Source organism: Rhipicephalus sanguineus, chromosome 6 (assembly GCF_013339695.2).
Source record: "Rhipicephalus sanguineus isolate Rsan-2018 chromosome 6, BIME_Rsan_1.4, whole genome shotgun sequence".
Taxonomy (NCBI): domain Eukaryota; kingdom Metazoa; phylum Arthropoda; class Arachnida; order Ixodida; family Ixodidae; genus Rhipicephalus; species Rhipicephalus sanguineus.
Window position 1 is genome coordinate 128,586,393 of NC_051181.1, and position 15,394 is coordinate 128,601,786.

The following is a 15,394-nucleotide window of genomic DNA, read 5'->3' on the forward strand; positions in this document are numbered from 1 at the left end:
TTCTTTTCTGCTGACAGTCTTTCGTTTTGCCTAATTACTGGGGGACAGTTTGGACAACATCAGGAAAATGAGCCATAGAAACTATGAAGGCTGTGCGACAAGGAGTATGAGAACAAGACTTTTACCGTACGTTGTTGAACAGATTTACGTGCAGTTTATCAAAGCGGTTGTCGAAGCTACATGCTGCAGCATGCTCTCGTATAGAAAAGCACACAGTGCCCTCAACCGGCGCTGGTTTGAACCATACACGTTGTCATCGCAATAACTCCGTGACGTGGTGTTAGGACAGCTTATAGCTGTCCTGTAGTGGAGTGCTCTAAATCGTATCTGTTTATCCTTAACACAATTTTGTGGTGCAAGTACCGAGAGTCACTCGCGTTTCTCACGCAAGCACCCTTCGGTGAACCTACATTCGTGCGTTTCTGACTAAGGTCTGCGAAAAAAATAAAACCGTACAAAAAGGGGTGGCTGTAGTTAATGTTTACGGTGGATATGATATCAAAGCGCAAGTTTAGTTTTGCAATTGTTTCAGATATATCCGATTAAGTGACAGGAATGAAATGGAATAACTTTATTTAGGTCCTTCGGGGCGTGAACTAGAACGTAGTGGGCCGCTCCTACGTCGGGACCGATAAGTCTGGCCTCTCCGCCACGTCGCGGACTCGTTGGACTGCCCATAGTTGTGCTTCAAAATAATAGTTAAAAAAAATAATGAAGTGATGATTTGAGGTCGCGGTGCGGTGCGTTGGCTGTGCGACGACTTATACGCGTACATAGCCCATAGACCGACACCTGACGCGTCGCAGGCACTAGAAAGGATTTTAAAATCGTATGAACTGGAGCTTGTTGGAACATAATCATAGCAGAAAACAGCGCAATACAACGAATACAAGAAAGACCAAACAAGGCCAGCGCTGGTCTTGATTTGTCTTTCTTCTTGTCTTCGTTGTATTGCGCTGTTTTCTACTTTGACTATGAAGGATGTCTGATTCGCGGCGTCCCACATAAAAAAAAAAAAGAGGAATAAATAAGCAAAAATAAATAAAATTAATAAATAAATCATATGTGGCTCATTCCCGCATCGGATATGCGGGTATGAGCCAGGAAAGTGGACGAAACGCTACGAGGCTAGCGCCATTAAATACACTGAAGTGTAATATTATTGTCGTTTTTTTTTCTCTGGAGCTGTTTAAGAGAGAGAGAAAAAAAAGAGAAGAGCTGTTCAAGCTTGGCAAAACTCCGGGTGGCGTTGCTTGCCACAATCTCGGGCGGGTATGTGCCATAGAGTTTCCTACAATACTTACTAGAGGGAACTCTGGCGCTAGTGTCTATGGGAGCTGCAATGCATCGCGCTTCAGCCAGCATGGGAATCATGGGTAGTACACGGATTTGTCTAAACTTCGTTCTTTCGGCTCCGTTTGGCTCCGCGTCGCCTGCATCCGCTTTGTCGCAAAACGAAATTCAGCAAAAATCAGCAGTTTCACTTCACCACTTCAACTTCTTTAGGCTCACCGATACAAATCTGGTCACGAAGTTCACAACGATCCATTCTTTTATCCGAAAGAAAACCAAAACATAGCAATAAACAAAGCCACAAGTGCGTTCGAAGCCCACAAGCACGAAGACTAGGCAAATCCGTGTACTACCCATCATTCCCATGGTGGCTGAACGATCGCAGCGCCAGAGTTCCCTCTAGGTCATTTTAGGAAACTCTATGGTATGGGCCACCCGCCGAGTGATGACGTCGCCATGCGTCGCCTAGCAACGCGTTGGAGGAAGGAATGGAGGAGGAGGAGAGGTGAAGCGTAGAGGAGGAGAATAAGAAATAAATAAAAAGAAATAAGATTACTTCGTGATGCGGGATTCGAACCCGGGTACCCACGGTCCGAAGGCGAGCGTCGTAACCGCTCGGCTATCCAGGCACGCTTGCAGAGCAAGCATTTATGGCGACCATATGATTGCGTTGCTATGGGCGAGTGAATGGGAAAATGATAACGAAAAGAAACGCAGAGAGAAAATAAACAGATAGAAAGAAACAGCTAGAAAGAAAGAAAGCATAGCATAGCCGTGTATAGCGGCTATGCTATGCTTACAGCATAGCATAGCACAGCACTGCCTACATTATAGCGAGGGGGTGGGAAAAGGAATTGAGATTGAGGAGGAGGGATTAGCTTCGATGTTTCCATCGTCTTCGCAACACTAGGGCGTATAGCTACTCCGGTTTTTTTTTTTTTTTCGATTTTTCCAGAAGAAGGCGTTCGTTTCTCCTATGTAGAGTACAGAGTGTCCCAAATCGTCAAGCGCGTTTTTTCATAGTAATCATTCACATGAGGAACGTCGTGAGTCACTCTTATGCCCTTGACTTTTTTTTATTATTTATGGAAAGCATACTGCTCTGCCGTAGTAGGGTATTCAGTTTACTAAATCGTCCTCCTCTGCTCGAAACATTCATATATAGCTTTTTTTTAAGCACAGCTGTATGCACTTCTCTCATAGAACTTCAAACTTCTCTCATAGTACTTTAAATAGTGCACCTTTTGTCCGAAACACTATCTATCTATCTATCTATCTATCTATCTATCTATCTATCTATCTATCTATCTATCTATCTATCTATCTATCTATCTATCTATCTATCTATCTATCTATCTATCTATCTATCTATCTATCTATCTATCTGTCTGTCTGTCTGTCTGTCTGTCTGTCTGTCTGTCTGTCTGTCTGTCTGTCTGTCTGTCTGTATGTATGTATGTATGTATGTATGTATGTATGTATGTATGTATGTATGTATGTATGTATGTATGTATGTATGTCTATGCCACGTATACATAAATAACACGCACATCTGACACTATCAAAATTTTTCGTCACTAGCAGGTGGCAGACGAGCGCGACCGGGCCTAAGGCGCGGTGCCACGGCGCGACACACTGCGGTAGCGCAGCAAAAGGCAAAAAAAAAAAACACATACATCCATCTCGCCGCCCTAAATCAACGCGCATGCGCTGGGAAAACAAAATAGAGAGAACGCAGGACTTAGTGGGAAGAATTGGTAGCGTGGGTAGCGGTGTGAGGGGGGTGAGGGGACATATATAAAATGCTTTACGAGCAAATCTCGTTTGATTCACGGCCTCCGCGCTGGCATTGAAAACACGCGCGACAGCAGCTTGCGAGAATGCATGCATGCAGTCGAGCCGCGGGCCGATAACATCGGGTGCTATTTTGACGTCCGGCACCCCCAAGTTCGAGATCGGTCCCGTTGATTGGATAAAAAGAAAAATATTAAAAGGGGCCTCCTTATTTCTTCGCTCCCCGACACATAGTACGCGCGCGCGCGTTAGAGACACTGCGACGTGGAATAAACCGAAGCTGTCCCGAGGCAGCTTGCATACTTGTACTTCTTCGGTGCTCGCCTTCGTGTACGTATAAATAAAGGGAGTCGGAATAGGGGGGGGGGGGGGGGTGCTGGTTACACTGGCTTTTGGCGCAAATATAAAACGGGGTCTGTGTAATGACGGCGGCCGCTAGAGGGCGCTATCGCATCTCCTCATCTGTGATGGCCGATCGCGGAGGCAACGATGTGTCTTATATCGAGCACTGACATCCGTGACTACCATATATATATATATATATATATATATATATATATATATATATATATATATATATATATATATATATATATATATCCTGTCGTAGCCGGAGGAGGAGGGTCTAACCTCTGCACCCCCCCCCCCCCCCGACGAAATGTTTCAATTTTGCATTGGAAGGGTGGCGATGTGGGCATGTTGGTATGTAATTTTCACGTTGTAATATTCACTGCTGCTCTATGACAAAGTGAAAATTTTACATGTGCACATATATAAATATACACGCATACATACAAACGCAAGCACGACCATAGCTAAAGGGGGACCGGACCTACCCTACGGCCAAAAAAAAAAAAAAAAAAAAAAAGAAGAAATGATCTCTCTACGCTCTTAGATGTACAGTCGGAGTCAAACGTTTATGAGACCGAGAAAAAAAAATTAAATTTCTCAGTGATTTGTATCTATTCGGTCGCTAAAGCTTTTTAGAAGAAGCCACAAATTTAAATTCGTGGCTGCCTGCCGCAGCAGCAGGAATAGAAGCTTTTTTATGTGTCTCGTGGTCCTTAAACGTTTGACGCTGATTGTGACCGTCGTTCCCCGTATTCCCACGTACTAACCATCATTCGCTCAACGATCTCAGTGCCGGAATTACTTTCAGTAATATGACTACCCAATTACACGGCTCAAAATAACTGCACAAACTACATCACGTGATATTCGTAATGACGCGCAACAACAACACTGTAACGACCGCAACAGCAACAACGAACAGAAGAATTCTCCCGCCTTCTTTCCGTGGGAAAAGGGTCTCTGCACGGTGCAGTGTACTTGGGTGTATTTCGGGTGGCAAACAGACTCGTTTTTGACTAAAATGGGAACTATATACTATACCTAGACGACAATTATAATAATGCCCGTGGCAGTCTCGTCAATTTGCTGCATACGCGGCAGCGTGTACGTGCGAATCGTTTCAGCGGGGAGATAAGTGGTCGGTCGCGGCGACGGCCGCACAGCATATCGGGGCAACCCCATCTGAGATCTGATAAGCGCGGTAATAAGTCGATTACCATCTCAAGGACCCCAACTCTGCCTAGCCGGGAAAGAAACACGGTTTGGGAAACGCGGTCAGACGACATGAATGACCCGAGATGGTTTTATGGGGGCAAGTTCGTGAAAGAAAGAAAGAAAGAAAGAAAGAAAGAAAGAAAGAAAGAAAGAAAGAAAGAAAGAAAGAAAGAAAGAAAGAAAGAAAGAAAGAAAGAAAGAAAGAAAGAAAGAAAGAAAGAAAGAAAGAAAGAAAGAAAGAAATGGCGTCTGCCAAGACAGCAGTCTTTCTCGGGCTTCGTGCAGAGAGTATATGCGCTGCATTCTCTATACACGATGAATGAATGGCATACCATTCATTCTTCGTGAATCATTTATTGTATGTTAAGCGGAAGCACAGTGCTTAAAATGAACAGTAAACAACAATATCTGGGAATGGCGTAGCCAGGGGTGGGAACGGGGGGAGGGAGGGGGTGTTCAAGCCCGATTTCGCACTTTTGCATGTGTGTGTACACGCGTACACGTACAAACATACCTACGAACAACCTACGAACACACGTAAAGTGTGGTTGAACTCCCCCCCCCCCCCCTCCCGAAAAACATTTCTGGCCACGCCCCTCATTCTTGGGGTTTTACGTGCCCAAACCACGATATGATTCTGAAGCACGCCGTAGTGGTGGACTGAGGATTAATATGGACCGATCCGGTCAATCTTGACAGTCACAAACGAATTCTCAATGTACGTCTTGAACAACGTAAGTGCAGCGCGAACCAAAAAGGAGACGAGAAAGGGAACACAGAGACGAGACAACATGGACTGGCGCTGAACTCGCTTGATGTCGTCGTTCTCTACGTTGTAAACAGCACTCACAATCGACTCTGGCACGTCGGCGGTACCCCCGGGGCTTTCCAATTAAGATCATTCACGTACACGTATAAACGCAGGAAGCGCGGTGCCCGGAGCGGTGGCGGCTGCGAGAACCGAAACCGGCCGGATAGCCCGGGAAACGTTCAAGTAGTTCGTTACCGTGGGAGAGAAGGCGTCGCGCGCGCCGCACGGTGGCGATAGGCAGCAACGACACCGCATTCAACGCGCCACGAGCGTGCGCGCGATGGAACAACCATAGAGTTTCCTACAATACTTACTAGAGGGAACTCTGGCGCTAGTGTCTATGGGAGCTGCAATGCATCGCGCTTCAGCCAGCATGGGAATCATGGGTAGTACACGGATTTGTCTAAACTTCGTTCTTTTGGCTCCGTTTGGCTCCGCGTCGCCTGCATCCGCTTTGTCGCAAAACGAAGTTCAGCAAAAATCAGCAGTTTCACTTCACCACTTTAACTTCTTTAGCTCACCGATTCAAATCTGGTCACGAAGTTCAAAACGATCCATTCTTTTATCCGAAAGAAAACCAAACCATAGCAATAAACAAAGCCACAAGTGCGTTCGAAGCCCACAAGCACGAAGACTAGGCAAATCCGTGTACTACCCATCATTCCCATGGTGGCTGAACGATCGCAGCGCCAGAGTTCCCTCTAGGTCATTTTAGGAAACTCTATGGGAACAACCAGTACTACATATGAACAAGTACTACCTGCGCGCACCCGAAAGTGCGCTTCGTCTGAGCGTCTGTGTTCCTGTTTTCGTCCTGTCTTCTTTGCGCAGTTAAAATTTTTGCTAAATCTATATATGAACAGACTAGCCCCAACAACATGCAACAGTAACAAGAAGGGGAACTGCAGATCAAGGGCTTGTTTTTCTTTGTTTTATGCAACCTAATAAAACTCGAACGTGTACAATACATTATTTGTAGTCCTTAACTGTAGCGTATTAGTTATGATACAAATGTAAAGAAATCAAAGTGGACGAAAAGACAACTTGCCGCCGGTATGGACCGAACCTACTGATAGAGCATCGGACGCGTTATTCCGAACGTTGTATGTTCGGTCCCTACCGGCGGCAAGTCGTGTTTTCGTCCACTTTGATTTATTTGCATTTAAATCATAAATACTACACTACAGGTAAAGACTACAAATATTGTCCCTTACACTTTCATTGGCTTCTTTGTCAGCTTTGGTTTCATTATCCAGTAACAGGGTAACAACATTCTAAGGACAACATTCTAAGGACGTCGTATCCTAACGATGTATATTCCTAGTTATACAGCGGAATGTAGAATGCATGTACTGTACCTCAGTTGTATTCTACAGGGATGCTCCTATAACGGCCGTCATTGTTTTGTTTTGTTTTTTCTCGGCTAGCACGGCCGGTCTGGAGCGCGCATGGGAGCGCGCGTCTCGCATAGAGTGTAGCGCTGCAACAGGACCGGCTGATCGGCACGTATGACACAACTCGACGCTGCGCGGCGTTCCCATCGCTTCCTCCTTCTGGCGCCGGGTGGTCGTATCGAGCATGCTGGCTACGTGAGTCCTCTGCGAGCCCTCAAAACCCCTTTGAACCCACGGCCGTGCGTCTTGCTCTTCTTCTTCGTCTTTTTTCTACATCCAATCCTTCGAGAGTTGTCCTACCTTTCTTCTTCTTCTTTCTCTCTCTGGCCTCCTCAACCTGCCGACTTGGCGAGACGTATACCTAATGCCGAAGAGCGGATGCTGGTCCAGCTTCTGCTGCTGCTGTTGTTGTTACAGTGTATAGTAGACGGGGTTACCGCCGGGCGCTGATGGCGAGGTTTCTTTCCCTGGCCCTATCGGCTCTTCCTACATCATTGCACTTCTTCTTTCTTTTCTTTCCGATTCATTCGCGAAGCCGGGAAGCCGCCGTAAGATTGGGAGACAGACAGTGCGAGGACGCGATGTTGCGCTGATAAGGCACGTGCGCGCCCCCTATGCGATGTAGGTTTGCGGATGCAAACTGGGCGCATCGGGCCGGTCTGATCTGCGGACGTGACGAGACGAGCTGACTCCCAGCAGCAGCGAACAAACAAACAAACAAACAAACAAACAAACAAACAAACAAACAAACAAACAAGAAACTTGCGGCGAATTTGCATAAGAGGCATTGCTGCATTGTGCTAAGTATCTGATGGAACGAGGCGGAGACATATTCGTACAGAGGTATTATTTTATTACATTTTTAGATACCCGGATAGCCATCATTAAGCAGTGCTGCTATCATGTGAGTAAATACGGTAAGTTTCATGCAGTTGGCTTCTGAGAAGCTTACAGAATGCAAAAGTGTCCATGTGCCTGGAAGCACGAATGGTCGAAATTCAGGATTGTCCGACTCGTGGCATGTCGCGTTATCATATCTGTTTTAAATGTAGAAACGTGAAAACCTCATAATTTAACTTTTTTTTAGCTTACTCACGCTTCAAATATTCTATAGTGTCTAATAGTTCGTCTTGACTACAGTTTCGTACGGCAGTTTTTCTGTCCTTCATTGCATCACCAGACGTTGTTTTTCCCTATTTCATCTCGCACAATGTGGTTCCTAATACTGACCTAAAACAGCTAAGAGGTATAGAACATCTTCGAATCAACAAGCGGACAAACAAATTAATACGTCCCTCCGAACGGTAACTAAAGAGCGTCGGCAGAGAGTCGCTGCACTACGCCTCGTAAATAAGAAGGGAACAACAAACAAACAAACAAACAAACAAACAAACAATGTCAGAAACAAAAACGCAGCCCCAGTCTCACAGAAGAGCTACGGCGTCGCAATGAGTTTATCGTTATATGTTTATTCTTTTTTCGCTCCTTTCGAAGCACGTGATTACATATACATCGTCCGAAAATCCCGGGTCGCGTCCCCGACTTGCACGGGGGCAAATGCATTCCGAGACCATAATACACAGCTCCGGCCGCGCCGTGTACGGAACCGCTAATCCGATCGAGGGCGAGGGCGTATTACAGTGTCAAAGGATGAACGGGTGAGAAGGCTGCATCTCTTCTCCTCACCCTCACCCGTTTCACATTGTGATGTATACGCACACTGCCAACCCGTTCACTCGAAGGACAACCTCCTTTCTTTCCGCTTCTTTAATCCACGGTGACGCAGTGCCTTCTGTAGTGTGTGTATATACTTTGTATTATAAGTACCAGTCTCAAGGGGAGCAGCGGGCTTCGGCAGATCCTCTTCGAGAAGCAATGAGCAGCGCGGTCGCGCGGTGTAGTCTCCCAGCTTTATCTCTGGCAGTGCATTCCGTCTGCCCGGGCCCCGGAGATTATACATAAAGATAAGAAGGAGTTCCTCTCAGTGAAAGAGCGACGGTCGCTCCGTCGGTCGTTTTGAAAGTCGCCTGCAGGCGTCGCTTCCTCCTCGGTCGGCTCGTGCTTATATACCGTATATACTCGTGTAATGGCCGCACCCAGAACTTTGTTAAAGAATCCCCCCCTCCCTCCCTCCAAAAATACATATGTAAAAATTACCCGTGTATTAGCCGCACCCTTAATTTTTTGAGAAGGTCAGCAGGGTTATTCCTTGTGCTGTGCTACAATTTAAAAGTTTTTATTATTTTTTTTTTTCGGGGCGAAACGAGGCAACCGTACCGTACCGAGATTTCGGCGCCTCCGCGTAGCAAAATCAAGTCTCCGTCATTCAGCGGCTCCCACCGAGGCGCTAGCCTCCACCAAACAATACCGACTGGACGGCTGAAGACGGCATCCCTTGTATATATATGCCACTGAATTTTCGAAGCATGGGCTGGGGTTCCCTTCAAAGACGGTGGAGACAAACTCGGTGGAAGGGAGGAACGACCTCATCCGAGACAGAGGCGCGTTTAAGGATGCGACGAGTAAAGAGGACGAGGGCGAGGGTTGACAAAGGATGTTTTGCGCTTCTGTCAGTACAAGCGAGTACTGTAGTTCAATAAAGGCAAGCATAAGGTTAAAAACACGTGCGAACAAATAAAGTTGTGTCTTTTTATCCCTGTAACGGCCACACTCGCGATTTTCAACCCAAACCTCGGGAGACAAAAAGCTTGCGGTCATTACACGAGTATGTACGGTATATCGCGACCGAGGCAGCTTCTGCTGACCGCGTAAATTAGCGTGAAACAAGCTCGTTCGTTCGGCTTTTTCTCTCCTCTTCGAGAATGCGTGTAACGGAATATGTGTCGCCTTCCGAGCGGCCGCGCAGCATATTTTTTTTTTTTTTTCAGACGCGGATAAATGGCTCCGGTATGCAAATGAGTCGGTCGGGCGACGCGGCTCGAGCGTCTGATAAAAACGTGGGCGTTCGTCTGAACGCGAATCGGATCAGACGGTATCAGACCCGTGCGTCTGATACCACGAAAGCGTTCCTGGTATGGGATTAATGTTAGTAATAAATAAATAAATAAATAAATAAATAAATAAATAAATAAATAAATAAATAAATAAATAAATAAATAAATTATACCATCATAATCATGCGCCTAAGACCGAAAGCCTCCGCCTCCTTCTTCTCACTTGCTTGTACTGATCCTTTCCCTGAGAGCTTCCTGCCCCTAACGTGGTTTTGCGCTGCCTCCAGGATCGGAGGCATCGCAGCTTTCTGCATCCCACATGGGTTTAAAGCACTGCCTCCGAGATCGGCCCACGTTTGACCAAGCGACTATGTGGTGCGATGACATCGTAATGACGTCACTCGCAAATTTTTGGCGACTTGCGACGTCACGATGATTACACATAATGACGTCATCGCATGGTGATGATCTTTCGCATCACTTCGTGTTGATGCCGCCGATGATCAGTGTTCGCTATTGATGAGGCATCTAAGGCTTTAGCCTTAATAAACAAACGCTGGTTTTCTGAAGCTGATAATGGCGGGAAGGCGTGTTGCATCGGCGCGAATCTGCCAGCCTCGTTGGCGATACAGGTTTTTTAGATGGCTGCAACACTGCACAGAACGGCAGGCGGCTGCGCACTGAGGCTTTATTCTAACGATGACTCCATATACGTAATTCCCCCCCCAAAAAACAGCGCAGTATAGAGAGATGCCGATGTTTTCTTTTTCAACTTCACGTTTCGTGGAGTCGCGGGCACCAGGAAAAAAAAAATGAGGGGGGTAGTCAGTTATCACCGCTATACCTCAACATTATTCACGGTTTACAGTATTCAATTTGATTACATTAGAACACGTGTTTTAGTATTTTCATCTATGCTAAATATACTTTTAGCATAGTTCAGAACAGTAAGCGATAAGAAAGAACGAACAAGTTTTGCTCACATTGATTGGTTAAAAAGACATTTATTTCCAAGTCAATCAATTCACAAATCCAGTGGCTTTTTCAAGTGCCGTCATCTTCTTTACATTCATGTGTTTTGTTATATTCCACGTACAACATACGCTTGTACAAAATACACTCAAACGAAGGCCGGTAATATTATGAAATATAATTTAAGGAGTAAAGTGAACTGGGGAAAACGTTCTGTGCTTGTTTTTACTACAGCAGTCTCTGCAGGGAAGCTGTCCATTGCTAACAATATCTTCTTACGCTGTTATTTTACAGCTATATATAGTGTACCACGCACTCGACTGACAGGGTTCTCTAGATACATAAGCATCCGTTTCGGCGTATAGCTGACTTCAGCAAATTATGTGCACTGCACACACAACCGCAACGCATTACTTTTTGTCGTCCTTCAAGCAACGACACTCTCGTAGTTAATCAAATTAATCACGCAGTTTTAGAAATGGCGAATGCAGAGCGTCTCATTTGACGCAGTCGGGCTACATATGTCGTGGTAACCAGAACTTTCCACGAGGATTCTCTCTCTCTCTTCTTCTTCTTCTTCTTCTTCTTATAATTATATTTATAATTATAATTATTATTTATGTTTTTATTTGCGTTTTCGAAGAATCTTCAGAAGTTTGGCAGCAGCTATTTCTAAATTTACGCGCACTCCGTGCGCTCACACGAAAAAAAAAAAGCCATGATCTATCTTTCTCAATATCTCCCTCAACCTTTTCGCGAGGGTGTTAATAACGTGGCAAACGTAAATGATGGATTGCTTCGCGCAAAGTTAAACGAATTACGCACATTTCGCCGAAACTTCTGGAACACGATGAAAGTTCCGCCCCCCGTTTCCCCCTCTCATCATCACACCAACCAATAGGGTAACTTTTCTTGAGGATGTGTCCACTTTTACCACGCCTGCCAAATAATATTTCTGGACATGGCAGCTACAAACTGTGCATTCCGCACTAATCACTTTCTGCAGCCTTTTCAACGACCTTCTCTAACTTTTCACAAATGAAGAGTGAGAGAGAGAGAAATATTAAATATGCGCGAGAGGGAGCGATTAAGCGGTCGTCTTGGCACAATTTGGCTCGGGTCTTAAGAATGCCAAGAACTTACATGGACGTGTACGTCGACGGCGCAGAAAGCAACGAAGGGATTGCTTGTGTACTTCGATAACCCTTCCCGTCGACAGTCCTTCGCGACTGCTTGACATGGCATGTAAACTCCCTAGATTTTTCACTTTTACAAAAAAGAAGAAAAAAATCTAGGAACATTTATAGTATGCACATTCAAGAGAATTCGTACTCTCTTCTTTTCCCTTTCTATTTTCATGATGTGACGTCATAATGACGGTGCAATGCGAAAGAATCCTTGCCGTATTCGTGCAAGCTGACATGCACTCAAATGCTGGCTATATCCAGGAAACTAGACGAAAAATGTCCGGTTTCCTCTATATATCTAGCACTTTAAGCGGGACCTGATTAAGAGTGTATACATGCTGCTGCAGCTAACTTGCGCCAAATTGTGTATATTTTTGTAATTTCGCTCACTCTAAAGAAAAGCTGCAAAAAAGTTAAACAGGGCAGTTATCTTAGCATAGACGAATTAACCCGAGGTTGCTGAGCAAACGTTACCACTTTTCTATCGAATATTTCTCGTTATAGCTGCTGTTTTAAAGGTTAATTAAGAAATATTTGTTAATTACCCAGCTTATCGGATTGGCAGTTAATCTTAACATGGATAAAATATTCCGATGTTTAAAAACAAGAGCTACAACGTTTGCAATGAAGATTTTTCGCTAGAGTTACTCATTGAAAAGTTAATTAGACAATATTTGTTAATTATCCAGATTCGTGGTTTGGAAAGAAATATCCTGACTGGCTACATACATATGGCTCGGAACAATACTGAACCAATTTGACACACGTAGCGCATATGCTTGCCTTTTTAATACTAGGCGCAAGTTCACTGAAACACCCTGTATATTTTAGACAGTAGGTCAGACAATACAATGCAATAAATTCGCCCCTTCAATGCCCTCCCAGCTGTTATCACACGCAGGTATTCTTGACGTCATGTTATTCCTGATGCGACAATGATGTGGTGTCCCATTCTTCTTCAAAACAGTACATTCCAAAATGACACAACAAACAGATGAACCAAGGAGTGAAGCAAACTGTGACTGTATACTGATGCAAACGGTTACTCTGCTTCTATTCTATGTTACGTCACAATCAAATAGTCAAATAATCACGATCACTTCCCACAAAATGGCGCGCGCACACTTAAAGGGACACTAAAGGCAAATATTAAGTCGACGTTGATTGTTGAAACAGCGGTACAGAAACCTCGTAGTGCTGCTTTTGTGCCAAGGAAGTGCTTATTTTGAAATAAAATCACGTTTTTAGTGGTCCGCATCGCGTTAGCGCGCTTCAAATCTCCCGCCTGAAAATACGACTTTCATACGTCACTGCTGCCGTGCCCAACGTTGCCCGCTTTTACTGCGCGGCCGCCGACACTAGTAGCAGCCGAGCGGAAGTAACGGGACCCACAGTATAGCAACAACGGCGCTGCGGCAAAGACTTGCTCGGATGGGCACATTCAAAGCCTTCACCAAGTTGCGGTTGGTCTCGTAATCCTCAGTTCGAAAGTGCAGCGAGCACACACGCAGAGGTTTTGACTGTTTAGCACACTGGCGCAATGGCATGACACTAAGCCACTTCGAGCGTAAGGGTTCATTCCGCGGCACCCAGGGAAAGCACACACCGGTTTCTTTGCTGCAGCACTGGCGTTGTGCACCATTCGGGCATCCGGCAATATCACAAGCATGCGGCATTTTGTTGAACTTTCTGTCAGAGCAACTTTCACGAGCGCGCAAAACACGCACGGCAGTACGCGATCCCGAAACTACCACTGAGACGGGCGAGGCGCAGTTCGGCGAAAACGGAACCTTCAAACCACGCGCGCCGTTCCCCATGGCAACGCCACGGATGTTTTGTTTTCCATGAATAAAGCGGAAACGAACAAACAGCATTTTATTACGTCTTTTGATGCTCGGAATGTTCTTTTTTTACTGCTGCTAGTTTGATTACTAGTGATTTATTGTAGGCCGACTTCCATACGTCATCGGGATCACTTCGAAAATGTCCCACTCGTGGCGCTCATCATGTGATACATTTAGCTTAATTTCTCGGTAAGTAGGGCACTGCTGTTGATAATATTGCCATTTTAGAAGTTGTCATACATTGGGCTTTCCCTCTGACATAAATTGTTATTTGCCTTTAGTGTCCCTTTAAGACAGCCGCGGCTGCTCACAGCTGAATTCGAACGTGCACCTCTTCATACAGATTTCCATTCCTCTGCATCGATGATGGGAAGACAGCACAGTTCTGTTCACAAAATATCATGGGAAACCGCGCAAGCATGTCGACTCATACACAGATACAATCTCGCTAATCGGTTCTGCGGAATCCCGCAAGGTGGCAGAAGGGTTACGAGAAGGAAATTGACAACCACCCATTTGTAGCACGAAGCCACGAGTAAACCAAAACGATTTTTCCGAAAGAAAGCTTCTTAGTTGCCAAAACATTCGTCCTGGTCCGGGGTTCGAACCCGGGACCAACGTCTTTACGGAGCGGTCGCCCCTGGAAGGCGTTGGTCCCAGGTTCGATCCCAGGACCAGGGCAAAATTTTCGGCAACTAAGAAGCTTTCTTTCTGAAAAAATCCGTACGGATTTCCTTGCGGCTGCCTGCTTTACAAACGGGTGGTCGTCACTTTCCCTTATACACATAATCTGCGCGGCGGCACACGTGAGCAAGTGAGTGAGTGAGTGAGCAGAGTGACGTCCTCACCAGTGATTCTTGCGAAGGGTGAGGCTCCACCCTGGATGGAGGACAGGCTGGACTCGACGCCGACCCAGGGCGTCACCTCGGTGCCCATGTAGGCGTACGAACCCAGACCGTTGGCCGCCCGGCTCAGGTACGCTGAAGGGCCTTCACGGCACGACGCCGCAGCCACGCTCGTCACGCCCGATGCGCCCTGCACGTGCGACGCCACACCAACATTCGAGCACGCGTTCATTCAGATGGGAGGGAATGAAACCGTGCCGCAAGAACATCTCTTGCGTCTCTATACAAAGAAGTTTTAGTAACACGTGACGATAGCGAGAGGGAAAGAGAAGGAGGAGTAATGATAATTGTTGGGGGTTTCACGCGCCGAAACCCCGATATGATTGTGAGAGACGCCGTATAGTGGAGGGCTCCGGAAATTTCGACCACCTGGGGTTCTTAATATGCACCTAAATTTAAGTACACGGGCCCCTACCGTTTCGCCTCCATCGAAATGAGGCCCGCACGGCCGGGATTTCATTCCGCGACCTTCGGGTCAACGGTCGAGCGCCATAACCAATATAGACCACCTCGGCGGAGGAGAGAGAGGAAAGGTAAGCAGGTTAAAGACTTCAGAATATCCGGTGTGCAACCGTATTCTTAGTAAAACATGTTGTTTGGCTAGTTGGTTCACGGTGACCAAAGGGTAAGGACGCAACCCAAGGTGAAGAAAAAACAGGAGGACACGAAAGAGC

General features: G+C 46.0%; 1 protein-coding gene across 3 annotated transcripts in view; it reads right to left on the reverse strand.

The window, feature by feature from the left end:
* Positions 1–15,394, reverse strand: part of LOC119396385 (transcription factor GATA-4) — a 72,832-nt gene that overhangs the window by 45,814 nt on the left and 11,624 nt on the right. For all 3 annotated transcript variants that reach the window (XM_049417073.1, XM_049417072.1, XM_037663583.2), the window contains exon 3: positions 14,664–14,850. In XM_049417073.1, coding sequence (XP_049273030.1) covers positions 14,664–14,850 — 187 coding nt within the window. The remainder of the gene's footprint in view (positions 1–14,663; positions 14,851–15,394) is intronic.